Source organism: Stegostoma tigrinum, chromosome 11, assembly GCF_030684315.1.
Source record: "Stegostoma tigrinum isolate sSteTig4 chromosome 11, sSteTig4.hap1, whole genome shotgun sequence".
In the NCBI taxonomy this organism is placed as follows: domain Eukaryota; kingdom Metazoa; phylum Chordata; class Chondrichthyes; order Orectolobiformes; family Stegostomatidae; genus Stegostoma; species Stegostoma tigrinum.
This window is the reverse complement of record NC_081364.1, coordinates 46,834,812-46,853,302: the sequence shown is the minus strand read 5'-3', so window position 1 is coordinate 46,853,302 and position 18,491 is coordinate 46,834,812. Positions and strand designations below refer to the sequence as shown.

At 41.8% G+C, this 18,491-nt stretch overlaps 1 protein-coding gene across 8 annotated transcripts in view; it reads right to left on the bottom strand.

The window, feature by feature from the left end:
- magi1b (membrane associated guanylate kinase, WW and PDZ domain containing 1b) overlaps positions 1-18,491 on the bottom strand; it is a 402,251-nt gene that overhangs the window by 72,575 nt on the left and 311,185 nt on the right. For 6 of the 8 annotated variants that reach the window (XM_048547401.2, XM_048547402.2, XM_048547406.2 and 3 more), the window contains 4 exons: positions 15,760-15,963; positions 10,082-10,286; positions 3,846-3,928; positions 2,004-2,039 (listed from right to left, as the gene is read on the bottom strand). In XM_048547401.2, the coding sequence (XP_048403358.1) occupies positions 2,004-2,039; positions 3,846-3,928; positions 10,082-10,286; positions 15,760-15,963 (528 nt within the window). The remainder of the gene's footprint in view (positions 1-2,003; positions 2,040-3,845; positions 3,929-10,081; positions 10,287-15,759; positions 15,964-18,491) is intronic. The other 2 variants (XM_048547403.2, XM_048547407.2) reach the window with 1 other exon arrangement.

Genomic DNA, 18,491 nt, shown 5'->3' with positions numbered 1-18,491 from the left:
CCCACCAATGTCGCCCCCTGCAGCCATTTAACATTCTGAGGACCGTGAGTTGGATGGAGGAAAAACCTCTGCCTCCATCTTCAGAGACTACCTGGCCATCTGAGAATGTAGGTGGGATGACAGAGCTAGCAAGCCTATCAAGATCAGGGCAGACTGCTGGGGTTGGCAGTGCCACTGCGATCAGGGTAGGTGTTGTGGGAATTAAGTGGAAGCCCAGAGTAAGGGAAGGGAGGGAGGGAGGGAGGTAGAGGTCACAATGGCAAGGCCACATGTGAAGACAGGACGTGGTTGAGGCACAATGGGCCATGACAGGAAGTGTGCCCAATGTGGAAGAGATGGATACTGCCTGTCCCTGCATTTCCTGCCCGAGGCTCGAGCAGCATTGTCTGCCAGCCTTCCTCCCACTGTCTTGCGCCCACTGCCATCCTGTCCCTGGACTCCTGTCAATGGCTGAAAATTTGTGGCCATACAGAAAGCCACAGAAGAGGCTCTCAGTTTTGATGGGAGGGGTGAGTCAGCAAAACCGTGGACAAATTTGAGGACAGGTGAGAGGGCTGTGCGAAGGTCACTTGTGGAATTGTATCGACCCTTCGCCGGCAAAGGTGACAGTCGGCAATTGTCAAATTCTGTCCTTTATACGAAGCACGGGTAAAAGATTTTAATCATGTGTGGACTTCATCAAAATATTTTAGAAAGACAGGAGGTTTAGAGACTTACTCTTGACGCCTTGCCATTTACGTACATACTTGAGACAAAAAGGACATAAATGTGCTTCACCCGAAAGCATTAAATAAAACAGAAATAGAAAGAATATTTTGTGTGTCCATTTCAACACATTATTGCAGAAACTAAAAAGAATCTTTTGCTATAAATATTCATAAGAATTTGCTATTAAGCTGCAGCACTCTATGTTTTTCATCTCATTAATTACTGTACTACATTGCCTGGAGTGAAGCATTTGTCTGAACAGCAGCTTGATGAAGGTTTTTATCACTTAGATGGTAATGATCTTCTCAACTCAGCTTGGTACACTCTTTGCTGAATGCAGCAACACTGTAGCGCCCATGAAGTCAGCACCAGCAATCTGCAACAACTTGAGATGCTAAGAAATTGTCACTGGTTGAAGGAAGGTGGCACTTCAAGTGTGCTTGAAAATATTCTATCATTTATTTGTGAAAGTCACATTTGCAGATTAAGAATTCATTAAAGCAATTGCGTTGTTTTACATACACAGTTCTTCTATACAACTGCCTAACAAAGAAGTCTAGAGTCTGTAATTATTCTGTTCTTGCCATGTGCAAATCTACATTCATCTTCTGGCTCATCTATTATCATTGCCTTTTGCCTTCCAACATCCACCAGCCTCTCTTACCTGACGTATCACTGACATTCCCTTTTGCTCTTTCATTCCCTTCTCCACTTCCCTGCCTCTATTGTGCTTAAGCCTGATCAGTTTCTAACATCTTCCAGTTCTGATGAACTGTCATGAAGCTGAAACGCTAACCCTGTTTCTCTCTTCACATGTGCTGCTTGACCTATTGACAAGTTCCAAGATACAGTATTTTAATTCTGGAGTGCTTCTTTTTGGCCTAATGTCAAACAATCCAGCTAAGAACATTTGATACTGAACATATTTTCAGACATATGTAGATACATACATATATTATTCAAACTGCACGATCATTCACTGTTGATGTTGGCCTTTTACTTTGAGGTATTTTTATGTCATACCCTTAGACTGATCTCATCAGCAACAGTAACCACATATTGCAAGTTGTATTGTGTTGGATCAATGTCCATTGATTACAGAAAGGTCTAAAATTACATTCTGTGGCTGCTTTGCATTAAAGCACGGAGCGCCAATTACATTCAAACAATAAGTCAACTAATAGTGGCACTGAATGGCTCTCATCACAACAGTACTTAAAACAGAGAAAGCTTAAGAGCGCGTGAATATTTGTTGAAGTTTGAATTACTGCACATCACGTTGCATGGTAAGTTACCTATTTCACTGTCCAGTTCCTCTGTGTGTACCCCTTCTTCTCCAAGGCAAATGCACCCAGCAAGGACAGAAGAAAGTAACAGAAGAGAATTTAGCTAAAAATCAAAGTGATACCAACAAGCAAAGACCCCAAAGATTCCCAACAGCAGTAACTCCACCCAAGCAATTAAGAAAATAATCAGGAAACACAAAAGCAATCCATAAATCCCAGATTTTCTGAAGATACGTCTAGCACAACACACCATTAAATTGCTGTGTCCATTTCTGATTGCCTGTGAGGGATTTAAGGAAGAGCCATAACATTACAAAAACATTTTTTAATTTTACTATTCTTTCAATGATATATAGCTGGCACTGGTTTGAAAAAAGGTTATGCCACAATTTTCTTTGTTTTTAACTAATGTAAGCAAATACAAAAAAAAAACTTGCAGAACCAAGGTGAACCGTGCAAATGAGGGCAAGTTACCAAATGGAAAGAGCAATAAAATATTGCAGCTTTAAAATGACTGCAAAGTACAGACATAATCCTAGAAATGAATTCCAAGAGCAAATGCCTAAGAACATGACCACATGATAGACAGATCTCATTTCATGCTGTTTTATTTTCAAAGTCATTAAGTCACTCAAAGGTCAGGAATTCATATACTTACATTTACATAGCATACGGCATGACCTCAGGACATCACAAACAGCTTTAAAGGCAACAAAGTATTTTTGAACTGTAGTCGTTGTTGAAGCGTAGGAAACATGGCAACCAGTGATAATGTTTTTGAGAAAACTTTAGCTCGGACTGTGGCTGGTGCTGTTAGTTTGCTTACCAGACTGGTAGGTCAGTGAACGAATCAACTTCCCCAGCCAGTGATAATAGCCAGATAATGTGTGGTTGTGATATTGATTGAGGGTTAAATATCAGCCAGAAAATTGCAGGCACATGTTTTCTTCAGAATAATGCCATGGGGTATTTACACAGATGTGGCAAGGTGGTCACTTCTCCATTTAATCTCACAACCTAAAGGAGTACATCCCTGGAGCGCAGTAATCCCTCAGTTTGGATGCCAGCCTAGAGTTTTGGAAGCAGGACACGAACCAATCTTCTGACTCAGACAAAACTTCTACCATCTGATCCAAGGCTTACATGCAACTACAATCAATGGTTTCGATAGAAATAGAGATATGTTAAAGTCAAAACCGACAGAACTGTGGATGTGTAAATTAGGAATTAAAAACAGAAGTTGCCAGAAAAGCTCAGCAAGTCTGTCAGCATCTGTGACGAAGAAAAGCAAGAGTTAATGTTTCGGGTCTGGTGACCCTTCCTCAGAACATTAACGCTGATTGTTTTCTTCACAGGTGCTGTCAGGCCTGCTGAGCTTCTCCAGCAACTTCTGTTCTTCCACATTTTAAAGTCACTTTGATTGGGTCAGTAATGATTGCAGAGCAATAAAGTTCAAACTGTGTGCGTTAAAGTAATTATGTAAGCTTCCAGAACATTCACATCTATTTTCTGAGAATGCTGACAGGTTTTGGAAGTGATGAGTGGGTTGATAGTGCCAAAATATCTTTAATGAATAGCAGCACAGATAAACATTGCAATGAAACAATTAGACTAAAAAAAAATTTTAAACCAAAAAAGGGTACACAATCCACTTCATCACGAAATATTTTATTTGAACTGACATTCCATTTATAATTAAAGTAACTGGTTATTTAGAGCAGCTAATTGAGTCCATTGCTGGAGTGAAAAAAGGATATTTGAAATATGCTTTCTATCAGAAATCAACTGTGCTTTATTGCAATGTGTAAACTTTTCTGACCAATAAGTTTGGAATGATTACATTCCACTTACCATCATCTTCACATTCTTCGAGTGGTTTCGGCTGCTTGCTCAGGCACCTTGGGTCAAGCCATGATGTAGTCTTAGTATTGTGGCTACAAAACAATAAAATATATTTAAGTATGTACATGCATACTCCAAAATCTCTCAAGAGCTTTAGCTATAATATCAAGACCTGTGTCAACAAAGCCTGCTGGATAATATTTTTCAAAACAACAACTCCAATTCAATTCATGCATCCTTTTAAACTGAGCGAATTCAAATAATGCAGAAGACAGTGGTAAGGTTTTACACCATAACACAAACAGGCTAAATAATTTAAGTTGTTTTCAGTCAAGCTCTATTAAAAGGGCATGTTTAATCAGCTCAATTAACTAAAATTGTCAGGATTGCACAATTATATCAGGCCTACAGAAGCATATAAATATTGGAAACTTCTAATACAGTTTTTTCAAAGCACTGACATGTGTGTAGTGAACTTTAACGTGGAAACAATACGGAAAGGAAAAAAAAGACATTTTTAAAAATTCTGTTTTTACGAATGTTTGAAAATCAATTAGGAGTTTGCATTAATTGTAAGGAGATCACTTGTGCTTTGCTTGGTAATAGAAAATACTGGTCTGTAGGAGCTGGCAATCCTCGACCTAAAAACAATACAAACCCTTGACCTAGGAGAAGCACCAAGAATGGAAGTTTAGAAATAAGCCACGTGGCACAGACATAATTAAGAAGTGCAGACACAAAGGAGGGGGGCACAGAGCAGAGCTGGAGCACGTAGGGCTTGATCCATGCACAGCTAGAATGGAGACAGAGATGGAAAAGGAGGATCACAGATATATCATGACAAAAATCAAATCATTCTCAGGAAGTTCGGTTTATTTTGCTTGACTGAAATGGAGGAAGAAGCTCTGCGGAGCTGGCTAAAAAGGGTTTAAAACACTTAGAGCTGTTTAAATAGCTCAGAGGCTTTAAATAGCCAGCTTTTTTCCTTGAAGCCAGTGCATTGTTTACTGGTTGGTTGAAAAAGAACTCCAACAAGACACACTGTTAGGACAGACATGAACTGAGGGAGACAGGGTTCCAAAAGGGTGATGTGCTGATGATAACTGTGCCTGTGAAATTCAGAGGTGAAAGCTGTAGGTGTGTGGAGCTCCTGAACTACCCTGCATGAAGTAGATAAGGTATGCTTGGCTTTAATCAGTCAGTGCATTGAGTACAAAAATTGGCATCACATGTTGCAACTGTGTAAGACATTGCTTGGACCACATTTGGAGAACCACATGCAGTTCCGGTTGCCACACTACATGAAAGATAATGGAGGCTTGAGAGAGGATGCAGATGAAGTTCACCAGGACGTTGCATGGGTTGGGTGAATTAGCAATAACGGAAGGTTGGACAAACTTGGGTTGTTTTCAGGAGAGCATCAGAGGTTGCAGGGTGGGACCCTGATAGAAATATATAAAATTATGAGGGGTACAGATAAAGGTGGAAAGTTGCTGTCTCTTTCCAAGGCGGCAATGTCAAATAACAAGTGGCATAAGTTTAAAACAGAAGTGGCAGGTTTAAAAGGACATGTGCAAGAAATTTTATTTTTAGACACACACACACACACACACACACACACACACACACACACACACACACACACACACACACAGTAGTAGGAAGGTTGCAGTAGCACAACATATAGTCAAGTTTAAGTGGCGTTTAGATAGGCACATGAACAGGCAGGGAATAGAGGGTATGGAGCATGTGAGGCAGCTGAGTTTAACTTAGAATAATATCACGGTCAGCAAAGAGATGGTGGGCTGAAGGAACTGTTTCACAAAGCAATACACTGTGGAGTTTTGTGACCGTACAATGCCATACATGCTGTAGGAAAAGATTTGGTAGTTGCTCTAAGACATTTCTTTGTTGTATCAATGATTTAAAATGAAATTCACCCGTTTTGTTTGAAGAACTCTTGATTAACACGAAGAACTACTGCAAATTAATGTATGAGCTGCAAAAAAAAAGGGCATTTATTGGTAATTTCTTGAATTGAGGGTCATTTGGTTTGTCTGCCTCACTACATTAGTAACGTTGTTCTTTAAGGATAAAGAAAGCAGGGGGTTTGTTTTGAATTACTGCTGCAGAGGAAATAAGGAATACCTTGAAATGGATTACAGCAGATTTTGAAAGAAGCCAAACAGACCAGGAGAAACAAGACAGACGGTTGTTACTACCTGTTTACAGCAAAAAAACAAAATGAGTTCACGGTGACAAGAATCTAACCAATGCTAACAGTAGCCTGAAGAGACAAAACGATGTGCACGTGTTGTCAGAAGCTTAGCTCAGGAACAACTGCTGGGACAAAGGTGCAAATTGTCTGGTTCAATTTCAGGAAGATGCCAAGTAGAGGAAGGTAGTTGCTGCCAGGATTGAAGACAATTGTTTTACTCTGGGAGAGAATTTCTCTCATTAAATGTTGGATTTTTGATGAATAGTCTGATCATTTGGAGGCTGAGGTAACGAAGAGACGGTCGTGTCGATTTAGGTCCTGATGACACCAAGCTCTATGTGGAATGGCATGAAACATTTAAAAGGGCGATAGTCACAGAAATTTGGATATACTTATAAAAAGGAACTGAAGTTAACAAGCACGTATGAGAAGTGAATAGAAAAGAAACTGGCATCTTGGCATTTATTACAAGGGGACTGATGTACAGGAATAAATACGTGTTGTTACGATTGTTCAGGATTTTGATCAAACTACACCTGGAATGCAGGTGTACTACATCCTTACACTGGAGTCAATAGTATCAAGATTCACCAGATTGGCCCTCTCGTAAGAGTACTGTTTGATGACGTGAAGCTGAGTAAATTGTGCCTAGATTCTTTGCAGTTTTGAAGGATGACAGTTGATCTAATTGATCATTTAAGATTATGCAAAAGCTGGACAGAATAGATAATGAGAGATAATGGGAACTGCAGATGCTGGAGATTCCAAGATAATAAAATGTGAGGCTGGATGAACACAGCAGGCCAAGCAGCATCTCAGGAGCACAAAAGCTGACGTTTCGGGCCTAGACCCTTCATCAGAGAGGGGGATGGGGGGAGGGAACTGGAATAAATAGGGAGAGAGGGGGAGGCGGACCGAAGATGGAGAGCAAAGAAGATAGGTGGAGAGGGTGTAGGTGGGGAGGTAGGGAGGGGATAGGTCAGTCCAGGGAAGACGGACAGGTCAAGGAGGTGGGATGAGGTTAGTAGGTAGCTGGGGGTGCGGCTGGGGGTGGGAGGAAGGGATGGGTGAGAGGAAGAACCGGTTAGGGAGGCAGAGACAGGTTGGACTGGTTTTGGGATGCAGTGGGTGGGGGGGAAGAGCTGGGCTGGTTGTGTGGTGCAGTGGGGGGAGGGGATGAACTGGGCTGGTTTAGGGATGCAGTGGGGGAAGGGGAGATTTTGAAACTGGTGAAGTCCACATTGATACCATATGGCTGCAGGGTTCCCAGGCGGAATATGAGTTGCTGTTCCTGCAACCTTCGGGTGGCATCATTGTGGCTGTGCAGGAGGCCCATGATGGACATGTCATCAAGAGAATGGGAGGGGGAGTGGAAATGGTTTGCGACTGGGAGGTGCAGATGTTTGTTGCGAACTGAGCGGAGGTGTTCTGCAAAGCGGTCCCCAAGCCTCCGCTTGGTTTCCCCAATGTAGAGAAAGCCGCACCGGGTACAGTGGATGCAGTATACCACATTGGCAGATGTGCAGGTGAACCTCTGCTTAATGTGGAATGTCATCTTGGGGCCTGGGATGGGGGTGAGGGAGGAGGTGTGGGGACAAGTGTAGCATTTCCTGCGGTTGCAGGGGAAGGTGCCGGGTGTGGTGGGGTTGGAGGGCAGTGTGGAGCGAACAAGGGAGTCACGGAGAGAGTGGTCTCTCCGGAAAGCAGACAGGGGTGGGGATGGAAAAATGTCTTGGGTGGTGGGGTCGGATTGTAAATGGCGGAAGTGTCGGAGGATAATGCGTTGTATCCGGAGGTTGGTAGGGTGGTGTGTGAGAACGAGGGGGATCCTCTTGGGGCGGTTGTGGCGGGGGCGGGGTGTGAGGGATGTGTCGCGGGAAATGCGGGAGACGCGGTCAAGGGCGTTCTCAATCACCGTGGGGGGGAAGTTGCGGTCCTTAAAGAACTTGGACATCTGGGATGTGCGGGAGTGGAATGTCTTATCGTGGGAGCAGATGCGGCGGAGGCGGAGGAATTGGGAATAGGGGATGGAGTTTTTGCAGGAGGGTGGGTGGGAGGAGGTGTATTCTAGGTAGCTGTGGGAGTCGGTGGGCTTGAAATGGACATCAGTTACAAGCTGGTTGCCTGAGATGGAGACTGAGAGGTCCAGGAAGGTGAGGGATGTGCTGGAGCACATTCCACTCCCGCACATCCCAGATGTCCAAGTTCTTTAAGGACCGCAACTTCCCCCCCACGGTGATTGAGAACGCCCTTGACCGCGTCTCCCGCATTTCCCGCGACACATCCCTCACACCCCGCCCCCGCCACAACCGCCCCAAGAGGATCCCCCTCGTTCTCACACACCACCCTACCAACCTCCGGATACAACGCATTATCCTCCGACACTTCCGCCATTTACAATCCGACCCCACCACCCAAGACATTTTTCCATCCCCACCCCTGTCTGCTTTCCGGAGAGACCACTCTCTCCGTGACTCCCTTGTTCGCTCCACACTGCCCTCCAACCCCACCACACCCGGCACCTTCCCCTGCAACCGCAGGAAATGCTACACTTGTCCCCACACCTCCTCCCTCACCCCCATCCCAGGCCCCAAGATGACATTCCACATTAAGCAGAGGTTCACCTGCACATCTGCCAATGTGGTATACTGCATCCACTGTACCCGGTGCGGCTTTCTCTACATTGGGGAAACCAAGCGGAGGCTTGGGGACCGCTTTGCAGAACACCTCCGCTCAGTTCGCAACAAACATCTGCACCTCCCAGTCGCAAACCATTTCCACTCCCCCTCCCATTCTCTTGATGACATGTCCATCATGGGCCTCCTGCACTGCCACAATGATGCCACCCGAAGGTTGCAGGAACAGCAACTCATATTCCGCCTGGGAACCCTGCAGCCATATGGTATCAATGTGGACTTCACCAGTTTCAAAATCTCCCCTTCCCCCACTGCATCCCTAAACCAGCCCAGTTCATCCCCTCCCCCCACTGCACCACACAACCAGCCCAGCTCTTCCCCCCCACCCACTGCATCCCAAAACCAGTCCAACCTGTCTCTGCCTCCCTAACCGGTTCTTCCTCTCACCCATCCCTTCCTCCCACCCCCAGCCGCACCCCCAGCTACCTACTAACCTCATCCCACCTCCTTGACCTGTCCGTCTTCCCTGGACTGACCTATCCCCTCCCTACCTCCCCACCTACACCCTCTCCACCTATCTTCTTTGCTCTCCATCTTCGGTCCGCCTCCCCCTCTCTCCCTATTTATTCCAGTTCCCTCCCCCCATCCCCCTCTCTGATGAAGGGTCTAGGCCCGAAACGTCAGCTTTTGTGCTCCTGAGATGCTGCTTGGCCTGCTGTGTTCAGAATAGATAATGAGGTTATGTTTCCCTGACAGGGGAATCTAAATCAAGACATGCAGCTTTTGAATAAAGAATTGATCAGTTAGGAGTGAGATGAGAAATTTCTTCCCTCAAAAGAGTTGAGATTCTTTGGAATTCTCTAGCCCAAAGGGTTACTGATGTCTGATATATACAAGGCTGAGACCGGAAGATTATTGGTCTCTCAGGGAATCAAATGACTGGAAGAGCAGACCAGAAGGTGAACTTGAAGTTCAAGATTAGTTGGGAATCATACTGAATGGTAAAGCAGGCACTATACGTTATAGAATTTATCTCCTGTTCGTCTTATCATTTTAATGAACCTACAGTCCACGGATTCCAAACCAAGACTGCTATCGTGGCATAAAGATGAACACAGATGAATTTCTTTCATCATTTTCAATTTTCCCAAACTGAGGCTGTCCGCAATCTTTGAACATTCTTATGCCAACAATTTTCTAAATCAACATATTAAAACAATTACAATTAATAAATCGTTTTTTGGCAATGCAAATGTGCTTAATTTCTCCCCAAATCACCAAAGTACCACCAATTTCAAATGAATTTTAAAAAAACTTATAATTCTTCAGAGACTTAGGGCTCACTAATTTGTAAAATACTAAAGTGAAGTTCCAATAATAACTAAACTCACTCAATAAAGTAGACTTCCCCATTTTCAGTAAATGCCATTTCCAAGTTGTCAGGCAAAGGGCCAAGGTCGTCTGTTGGGAGATTAGAATTTTGTACTGGTTGTTGAGGCAGCTCTGCACTCAGGATATTGGAGCTATTGAGGTTGCGAGACTGAGGTGCCTCTTCTTTGGGGGCGTGACTGTTTTGTTCGTCTTGCTCACTGGAATCTAAAAAACAAGCCGAATATTAATATCAGAGGAGATTATGCATACTAACTGTTTGATTTAGAATTCTAAAAAATAGTTGAGGGTGAGGTGCCTGAGCATGTAAATATTCACCAGACCGAAAAAGCAGTAAATGCTTCATGTTTAAATACAAAGCAGCAAGAGGAATACATATTCAAAATGGTGTGTACAAAGTCACTACCATTAAACTGATTCAACATTTTTCTATTTCTACTCCAGTCTGTTAACAAATACATTGACCATTGTAATCATTTAAATGCATTGTTCTGGATTTTGAGATAGTTGTGATTGCAATACCATCAGCACACAGTGGCATTGCTCCACTGAACTGATGGCAGTTTTGGAATTTGCACAGGTAAATGGGGAACTGCAGAATTGACGTTCAGTGGATTTTTTTTGTCTTTCCAAAGGAAGTACTGTTGAGGTTTTTCAGATTTCAAGTGATTGGAAATAAATGAACGGACTAGAATTTCCCTATTATACTGCTCGTCTTGTTATAAAAATGCTTGAATAAGTTACATCTTGTTGAATGGGGGTTTCTTGCAACATAATAATCACAAATATTGCTAAACAGTTTCATTGGGCGTGGGCTAATTCTATGTTTGCTGAATGTCAAGATTTTTCATTATGGTAAAACATTCCACATGGATGTGAGTTCTGTCCATTTACGCTATTCATAAAACATTTTTTAAAAAATTAAAGTGAAAGCATCGAATGGATTCTATTTCCTGATTCAGTGTTTTAAAGAATACTGCAACGCATTGTCCTGCTGCTTATCCAGCTTCAGTCAATCAATATTGCTGGGTACCTGCATGTCTCCTTGAGTCAGACAATGGAAACAAAGTGACATCAGGTGAAGTGAAGTCCATGCCACAGAGATGACCAGATCACCTAGAGAGCTTTCATCAAGATCAGTGGCACAAACCATTAGTTTATCACCTCCAAACAATAAAATTCAGCTTAAGAGAGGCTGACAGTTGCTTCATAAAAGAATCTCCGACATGAAAATTGATCCATTATCTCAGAGATTGTGTTTATATTGAGACAGATTTTCCATGACCTTTATTTTGAGCAATGTTTGAGAATTATGTGGCAATCAATAACTTATCATCTGCATCCCTAATTCAATTTGATGGTAATTTCTAATGATAACTAAGACATCACAGAAAATATTCAAAACAAGAGAGATCATCTTGGATAGAAACCTCTCTCCTGATGAACAATAAAAAAAACCTAAACGTACAACATGGGAGTCAAAAGATTATGTGCAACACTTTCCATTAAAAAAAAGTCATAGTTCTAATCTTACTCACAAAGAAATCAGTTTAATTGTTGATTTACTCTTTAATTTGGCCAACAGTACTGGCAACAGATTTCCTGATTTACATGTATAAACAAAATGAAATAATCAATTGTAAAGAGCACATGGTGTGCTGTTATGCAGCTTTACTGCCAAATAATTCTGTAATATACTGACAATCTTGAGTATTGTTCAACTTTTCATAAACATTTCCAATCAGGAACGGTGGCCTTAACATATCACTGAAAGAGGTGTATTGATTTTACAGCTTATCACATCTCAGTGAAATCTCAAAGTACTTCAGATTACAGTGAATAGCTTTAAAATGTTGCTCCATGTACACAAACACACTAGCCGCTTCGCAAACAGTTGGATTCCAAAGTTAGCATGAAATCAATGATTGACAAATCTGTTTTTTGTTTTCTTGCTTGAAGAACATAGGTCTCTCTTGCTTCTTCAGATAATACAATGGGATTTTTAATTTGAAATCATTTGCTAGAAGAGCCAGAAAAGTCCCCAGCTTGAAATATTATCTGAAGAATGCCTCATTTTCACATCGCTAATCACTTGATATATGTATAGCACAAGCTAATATTAACATCGCAAAAACTAAAATTTGTACAGCCCATTTAACACAGGTTCTTCAAAATAAATAAACACTAAACCAATAAGTGAACAATTAGGAGTAGTGACCAAGATTTTGGTCAAAGAGGCCAATTTTAAGCTGGAATTCACATGATGAATAATAGCAGAAATTTAAGGAAACAGTTCATGACTCGTAACAAAGATATATTCCAGTGAGGAAGAAGAATTCTAGGAACAGGATAAATGAACCATGGTTTACCTAGACAAGTTAAGGATGGTATGAAATTGAAAGGAAAATCTGGCAAAAAATGGTGGTAAATCAATGATTGGGAAAGATGTAAAAACCAAAAAATAACAAGAAAAACTAGCAGGAAAAAAAAGACTTTGAATGTAACTTAGCAAATAATATTAAAATGGACAGTAAGAGCTTCTTTAAAAAAGAATGAAGCCAAAGTCAATACAAAACCCTCAGGAGATGAAGACCAAAAGAACTGCAGATTCTATAAATCAGGAACAAAAACAAAGTTGCTGGAAAAGCTTAGGTCTGGCAGCATCTGTGAAGGGAATAAAAAAGAGTTAATGTTTCTTCCTCAGAATAGGTCGGAGGAAGGGTCACCCGACCCGAAACGCTAACTCTGTTTTTTGCCTTCACAGATGCTGCCAGACCTGCTGAGCTTTTCCGGCAACTTTGTTTTTGTTCCTCAGAGATAAAGGTTGGGTAAATAATAACAAGGAACCAGAAAATGACAAAGGGAGTTAATGAAATAGTTTGCATCAGTCATCAAGGGAGAAAATACTAACACTATTCCAAAAATAATAAAAATTAATAGGCAAAGGAAGGGAGAAGAAATTTTAAAAAAAACTCCCACGGAGAGTATGTCTAACCACTGGCTGCGAAGGATTCTCTCTCCTTTGTCTGAAGTTCCAGTGGATGTCCACGATCTAGTTTTGTACTAGCTCATTGGTACAGTGGTGTGATTCTTGCTTCGCGTAGATTTACGATTGCGAGAGGTCCCTGGGTTTAATTCCTGGACGGGTCCTTGTTATCTTTGGGGCAGCTCAGTGGTTAGCACTGTTGCCTCACGGTGCCAGGGACCCAGGCTTGATTCCAGCCTTGGGAGACTGTACACACGTCACACAGGCATTCTCTCAGCATCTGCGTGGGTTTCCTCCAGGTGCTCCAGTTTCCTCACACTGTCCAAAGGTGTTGTTGTTAGATGGATTGGCCATTCTAAATTGCCTATAGTGTCAAGGGTGGGGTCCATTTCGGAGGGTTGATGTGGACTCGATGGGTTGAATGGCTTGCTTCCACATTCAAGGCATTCCAGAGATGGCCAGACCTTCTCCCGCAACCCCCCCAATCTTTAGAAGTTCAAGCTGAGGAGGACACATTGAAGGCCCGGCTTTGACCATCCTAGACAGATGCTTGACCATAGCCAATGCTTTGAACTGCACTGGACAAGGCTGCCCTTGACTTATTGTGACCCACTTACTGACGGTTGTCTCTACAACTTTGCGTATGTAGCAAGCAGCCATGTCTCAATGTGTTTGCTGCAGCACACATGTTGTAGAGGTGAGACTGACATAGTATGGCGCTTTACAGCATGATGTATACCCCCAGAGTGAGAGATGTAGACCATCAAGGCAAGCTACCTGGTTGAGTGGCTGTACTATTTGGCAAGGCAAAACAGGTAGGTGCTAAGTGAGAGGGCGCTGAGACAGTAAAGCAAGCGCTGCTGATAGGCACTGGTTCACAACTGGACAAGGTGCCTGTCTGCTCAAATCACTGCCCTGGCAGCAGCCTTTCAATGTTAGTTGTTTGAACAAGCTGTATTGCAACTCTGTGTTTCATGAGCAGCCTGCAAGTGGGCTGAAGGGGAGCAATGCTGATTGAGTGGTTGGCAAATGTTAGATGCTGTTTCAAGCTGAGCAACATGGAGGGTCCTCATAACTAAAGTCACCAGGTTCCCAATCCAACTTTTGTGTCGAGAATTCTTGATGTCAAATTTGTTTTGGTGCAGGAGAATACATAAAAGCTGAATATTAATAGAGGCAGTCCAGAAAAGGCTCACTTAGTTGATGCTCTTATTCTGAGAGGCTGAGTAAGTTGGGCTCATACTCACTGGACTTTAGGAGAGGCAGCCATATTGAAACACAAGATTATTGAAGGACGTGACAGGATAGATATGGAAAGGTTGTTTCTTCTTGTGAGAGAATCTTGGAACAGAGGGCATAACCACAAAATAAAGTGGGCCTCATTTATGGTAGAGATGAAGGAAAAATTATCCTCCCAGAGGACGGTGAATCTGTAGAATTCTTTATCACAGAGTGAGGGAAGCTGGGCCACATAACTATATTCAAGGCTAATAAGGCAATCAAGGATTGCCAGGTTAAAAACCAGAAAAAAAAGTGGAGTTGAGGATAATAATATCAGCCGTGATCTCACCGAATGCAGCGCAGACTTCATGGGCCTACTACTGCTCCTACATCTCATGGCTTTTAAGGAGAGTATTAAAAGGATGGGAGAAAGACATGGTGTAGCAGTCAGGTTTAATTCGGGAATTTCAGACTGTGGGGCATAAAGTTGCTGAAGGTAAAGTCACCAATTGTGTAGTGAATGGAGAGATGGTGCACGGGCATCAGAGGTTTGCGGAATGGAAGTTTGGGAGCGTGGGGGTGGTGGTGGTGAATATGGCTGGAGAAAGCTAGAGAGATAGCTGGCGCAAGATGAAACTAGAACAAAAAATACGAGAATTTTAAATTTCCGATGCTGGACCAAACAGGAAGTACAGGCAAGTCCTTGGGACTTGGTATGGGATCAGGTAAGGATATTGGAGTTTTGGAACAGCAATATTTTAGAGAAGTTGAAAGATTGACAGGAGAGCAATGATATATTTAAGCACAAGTTTGACCAAAGAATTTCAGCACTGAATGAGATGAGGCAGTGGTAGAGATAATGATGCCAAAAGTAAATCTGAGAAACTTGTGCAAATGGGGAGAAAGTAGGATTAGGTGCTCAGCTGGGAGGTGAGGGGGCTGTCTAGGTTACCATCAGTCTGGTTGAGCTCGATTTAGTTCACAGGGAAAAGGGTGAAACCCTCTGGCAAGGCTGTAGAGTTGTGAGAGACCAAAAATAAAAAGCCTTTAGGGATTTATCAATCCTTAGTTATAAAAAATGGTGATTTGTATGAAATGGGGCGTCAAGCAAACAGTCCAAAAGCATAACGGCTGTGGTGGAACATGTGAAGTCTGATCCTGGGTCTGCAGATGAATAAGCCAAGAGCCAGCCTGTTAATGATGGATCAAGGAATGGTACAAAAGCAAATCAGGAAGATAACTTGAGCAATAAGTAAGAATACCAATCTGATAACTTGTACAACATTTTTCCCTTTCTATAAAAGTATCACAAAGTTAGCTTTATTTTATGCTTTATCAATCAACATCATATATTTGTTTCTTCATTCCACCTTGTTCTAAATATGAGAAGTGAGCTTTTTCATACTAAACTATTATTGAGATGTGTTTTATTTCTGACTTGGTGTTGAGATAAGCTGGCAGCTGACAGTTTACCTGTAAAACTGCTATTCATTTCAGGGTTTTCCTCATCATCTTCATTTTCCAGCTGCTCTATTCCAGCATTTTGCATATCATTGTAGGATTTGCTTCGTTTTGGAGTCGGCTTTGTGCCAGCCTGAGGACTTCGCAAAGCATCACTGGTAATTACTTCCCCACTGAGTGGCTGGCTTGGAGGTTTGGGTGTTCCATAATAGTTACCTAGGTAACAAGAACAAATTTACATGCTAAATTCAAAAATAGAAAACATTTGTTAAGAGCTGAACTTGCATTTGAAACACTCTGAATAGCTCTGAAATCGTTATTCTTTCCTTCTTTTAATCAAAGGGACACCAGCTTTGTCCACATGGATACTGATAGAGGTGCACATCCATTTAATTCACAACATTTGCTGCTCACTTGTTTAACATCTGATTTTCTCTCTGGTTTCTGCCAAAAAAAACTTACATTTATTCACAAGAATACTATTGACTGGGCTTTGCAGTTAGTGAAAACGCAGTGGTACTCACAGCTAACTTTGAAGTAAGATGCCTGCAAAGACCTAGCGATCTGTGTAAATGAACCTCTTTCCTGACAGCAGTTTACATCTGCTGCCAAGTCAAACAGCCATTTTAGAGTGTGCCGCAAAGTTGATTTACATGGACCATCTTCAGATATCTTTAAAAAGAAAACTGCAAATGAGCAAGAAGACTGTCTTAAAATGGCCAACAAGTGACTAATTTCTCGAAAACTCTGAAATGGTTTAACAGGAGACTTTCTGGGCGCTTCCTCTATGGAGCTTAACACTTGTTGATGGAACTCTTTGCAAAAATCAGTAACAACAAACATTTCTGGTCAGGAACCATTAAACACCACGGTATCCTCTTTCTTAACAGACCTAAGTTAGCTCTCGGTTAGGAGCACACCCAGCTTCAGCCAAGACATCTATGAAATGGCCCAAACTGAAACTGAAAAGCTTTCTTCCAAGCTATGGATACTTCTTTAATCCAAAGACAAACTTCAGAATCTCTCATGTGAAAGCTCAATGCATTACACTGTTTACTTTGTTCACTCAAACTTTTTCAACATATGCAAAGGTTTATATCTCTCTTTGAAGTCTCTTGCTAAAACAGTGTTTTAAAAGGAATCACCATTGCTATGAGTTAATCATTAAAATCACTTCTAATGCACAAACGAAAACCCAGATGCCACCAGCTTAAATCCAAATAGTAAATCACAGACCTTACATCACAACTCCTCCCAATGAAAAATGAAAATGTTCATTACTCATTAGTTACAGTAGGAACATATTGACACTAAGCATACAATGATCTACGTAGCATACATATTTTACATTTGCTCATGGGCACTACATATTTCAAAGTCCTTCATATGTATTCTTGACAAAGCATCTGCTAGAATATGTTTTCTCCCCAATGAGCACGAACAATTTTCATATTATACAGTTGGGGAATTAAACTCCATCAAAACATTCAAATGTTCTTGTCCCACATTTTCTTTCTCCAACTAAATCAAATACTGTGGTTTGTACCATAAAATACCAGTTTCTCCAACGTTGTTTCTGATCCACATTTCAAAATGTTGCAGAATCAGCAAAAGATTCAATGTCATCTGCTCCACTGTGGAATATTTTTGCTGACAACGTAGACAGTTCCTTTGAAAAGTATCTGACAGGTTGTTCAAGCCCATCTCATCACCTTGCAGTCAAATGGACCACGAAGCCTCAACAGCCATTTGAATTGTTTCAAATAATTTGCCCTGGCTAAAATCAGTGCAGCTTTAGCTTTCTAGTGCACTCTGACAATCTTCGGCAATCAAAGTTCTGCCTTTTTCAACAAGTTTGTAGAAGAAGCCACAACAATGGTGAAGCTTAGAATGAAGCTGTGATAAAATGCACTCATGCCGTTATAACAAAATTTCACATTTTGCCCTATGCAGGGGGATATCCAAAACACTGCCACTTCTGTAGGTGCTACTTGGCCTTGTCCCAAACTGTGGCCTAAATCAGTCACTTTACTTCAGGAAATTCATTTTTAGCCATATTTATCAACAAATGGACTTTCTATAGCCAGATTTCAGTTGAGTAGTGTAAATATTCTTCCCAGCTTTGGTTAAAAATGAAAACGAAACTGATGAAAAGAGCAGTTACACAATCCCTCAATGACATTATTGGTTCATCATCGAAACATCCCACCTGTATTTTTCATTCCAAACGGCTTAACTGTGCATTGATAAAGTTCACCCAGTGTCATAAAAGCCAATGTCTTTTGTCCTGTTAACAGAGCTTGCCAATATTCTTTTAGCAAGCCAATTTTAATGACAAACTGTGCATGCCCAATTTGTTCAACACGATAATCCAGTCTCAGAATCCAATACAATTCCACTTTTGCTCACGTGTTTATTGTGAAATACTCAACATAAAATCTTTACGACCCACTCCTTCCAGCACATCATGATAGGTGAGCTTGAGCCACTATGATTCCATTATGAACTTAAATTCTTCCCTCACTTGTGCTCAACTCTCCGGATTGAGTCTGTAAGGGTCTTTTTTCCAGGTAACATATCCTTCCACATTGAAAATTATAAACAGGCAAAACTTCTTCTTTCTAGCCAATTCCCACAAATTAGTTTATAAATCCGTACTATTCTTTTTTAGTCACCTCAATTGTTTTCTGGAAGATAAAACACAACGCTATCCACATTAACCAAATGAAGGGGCTGCCTGTACC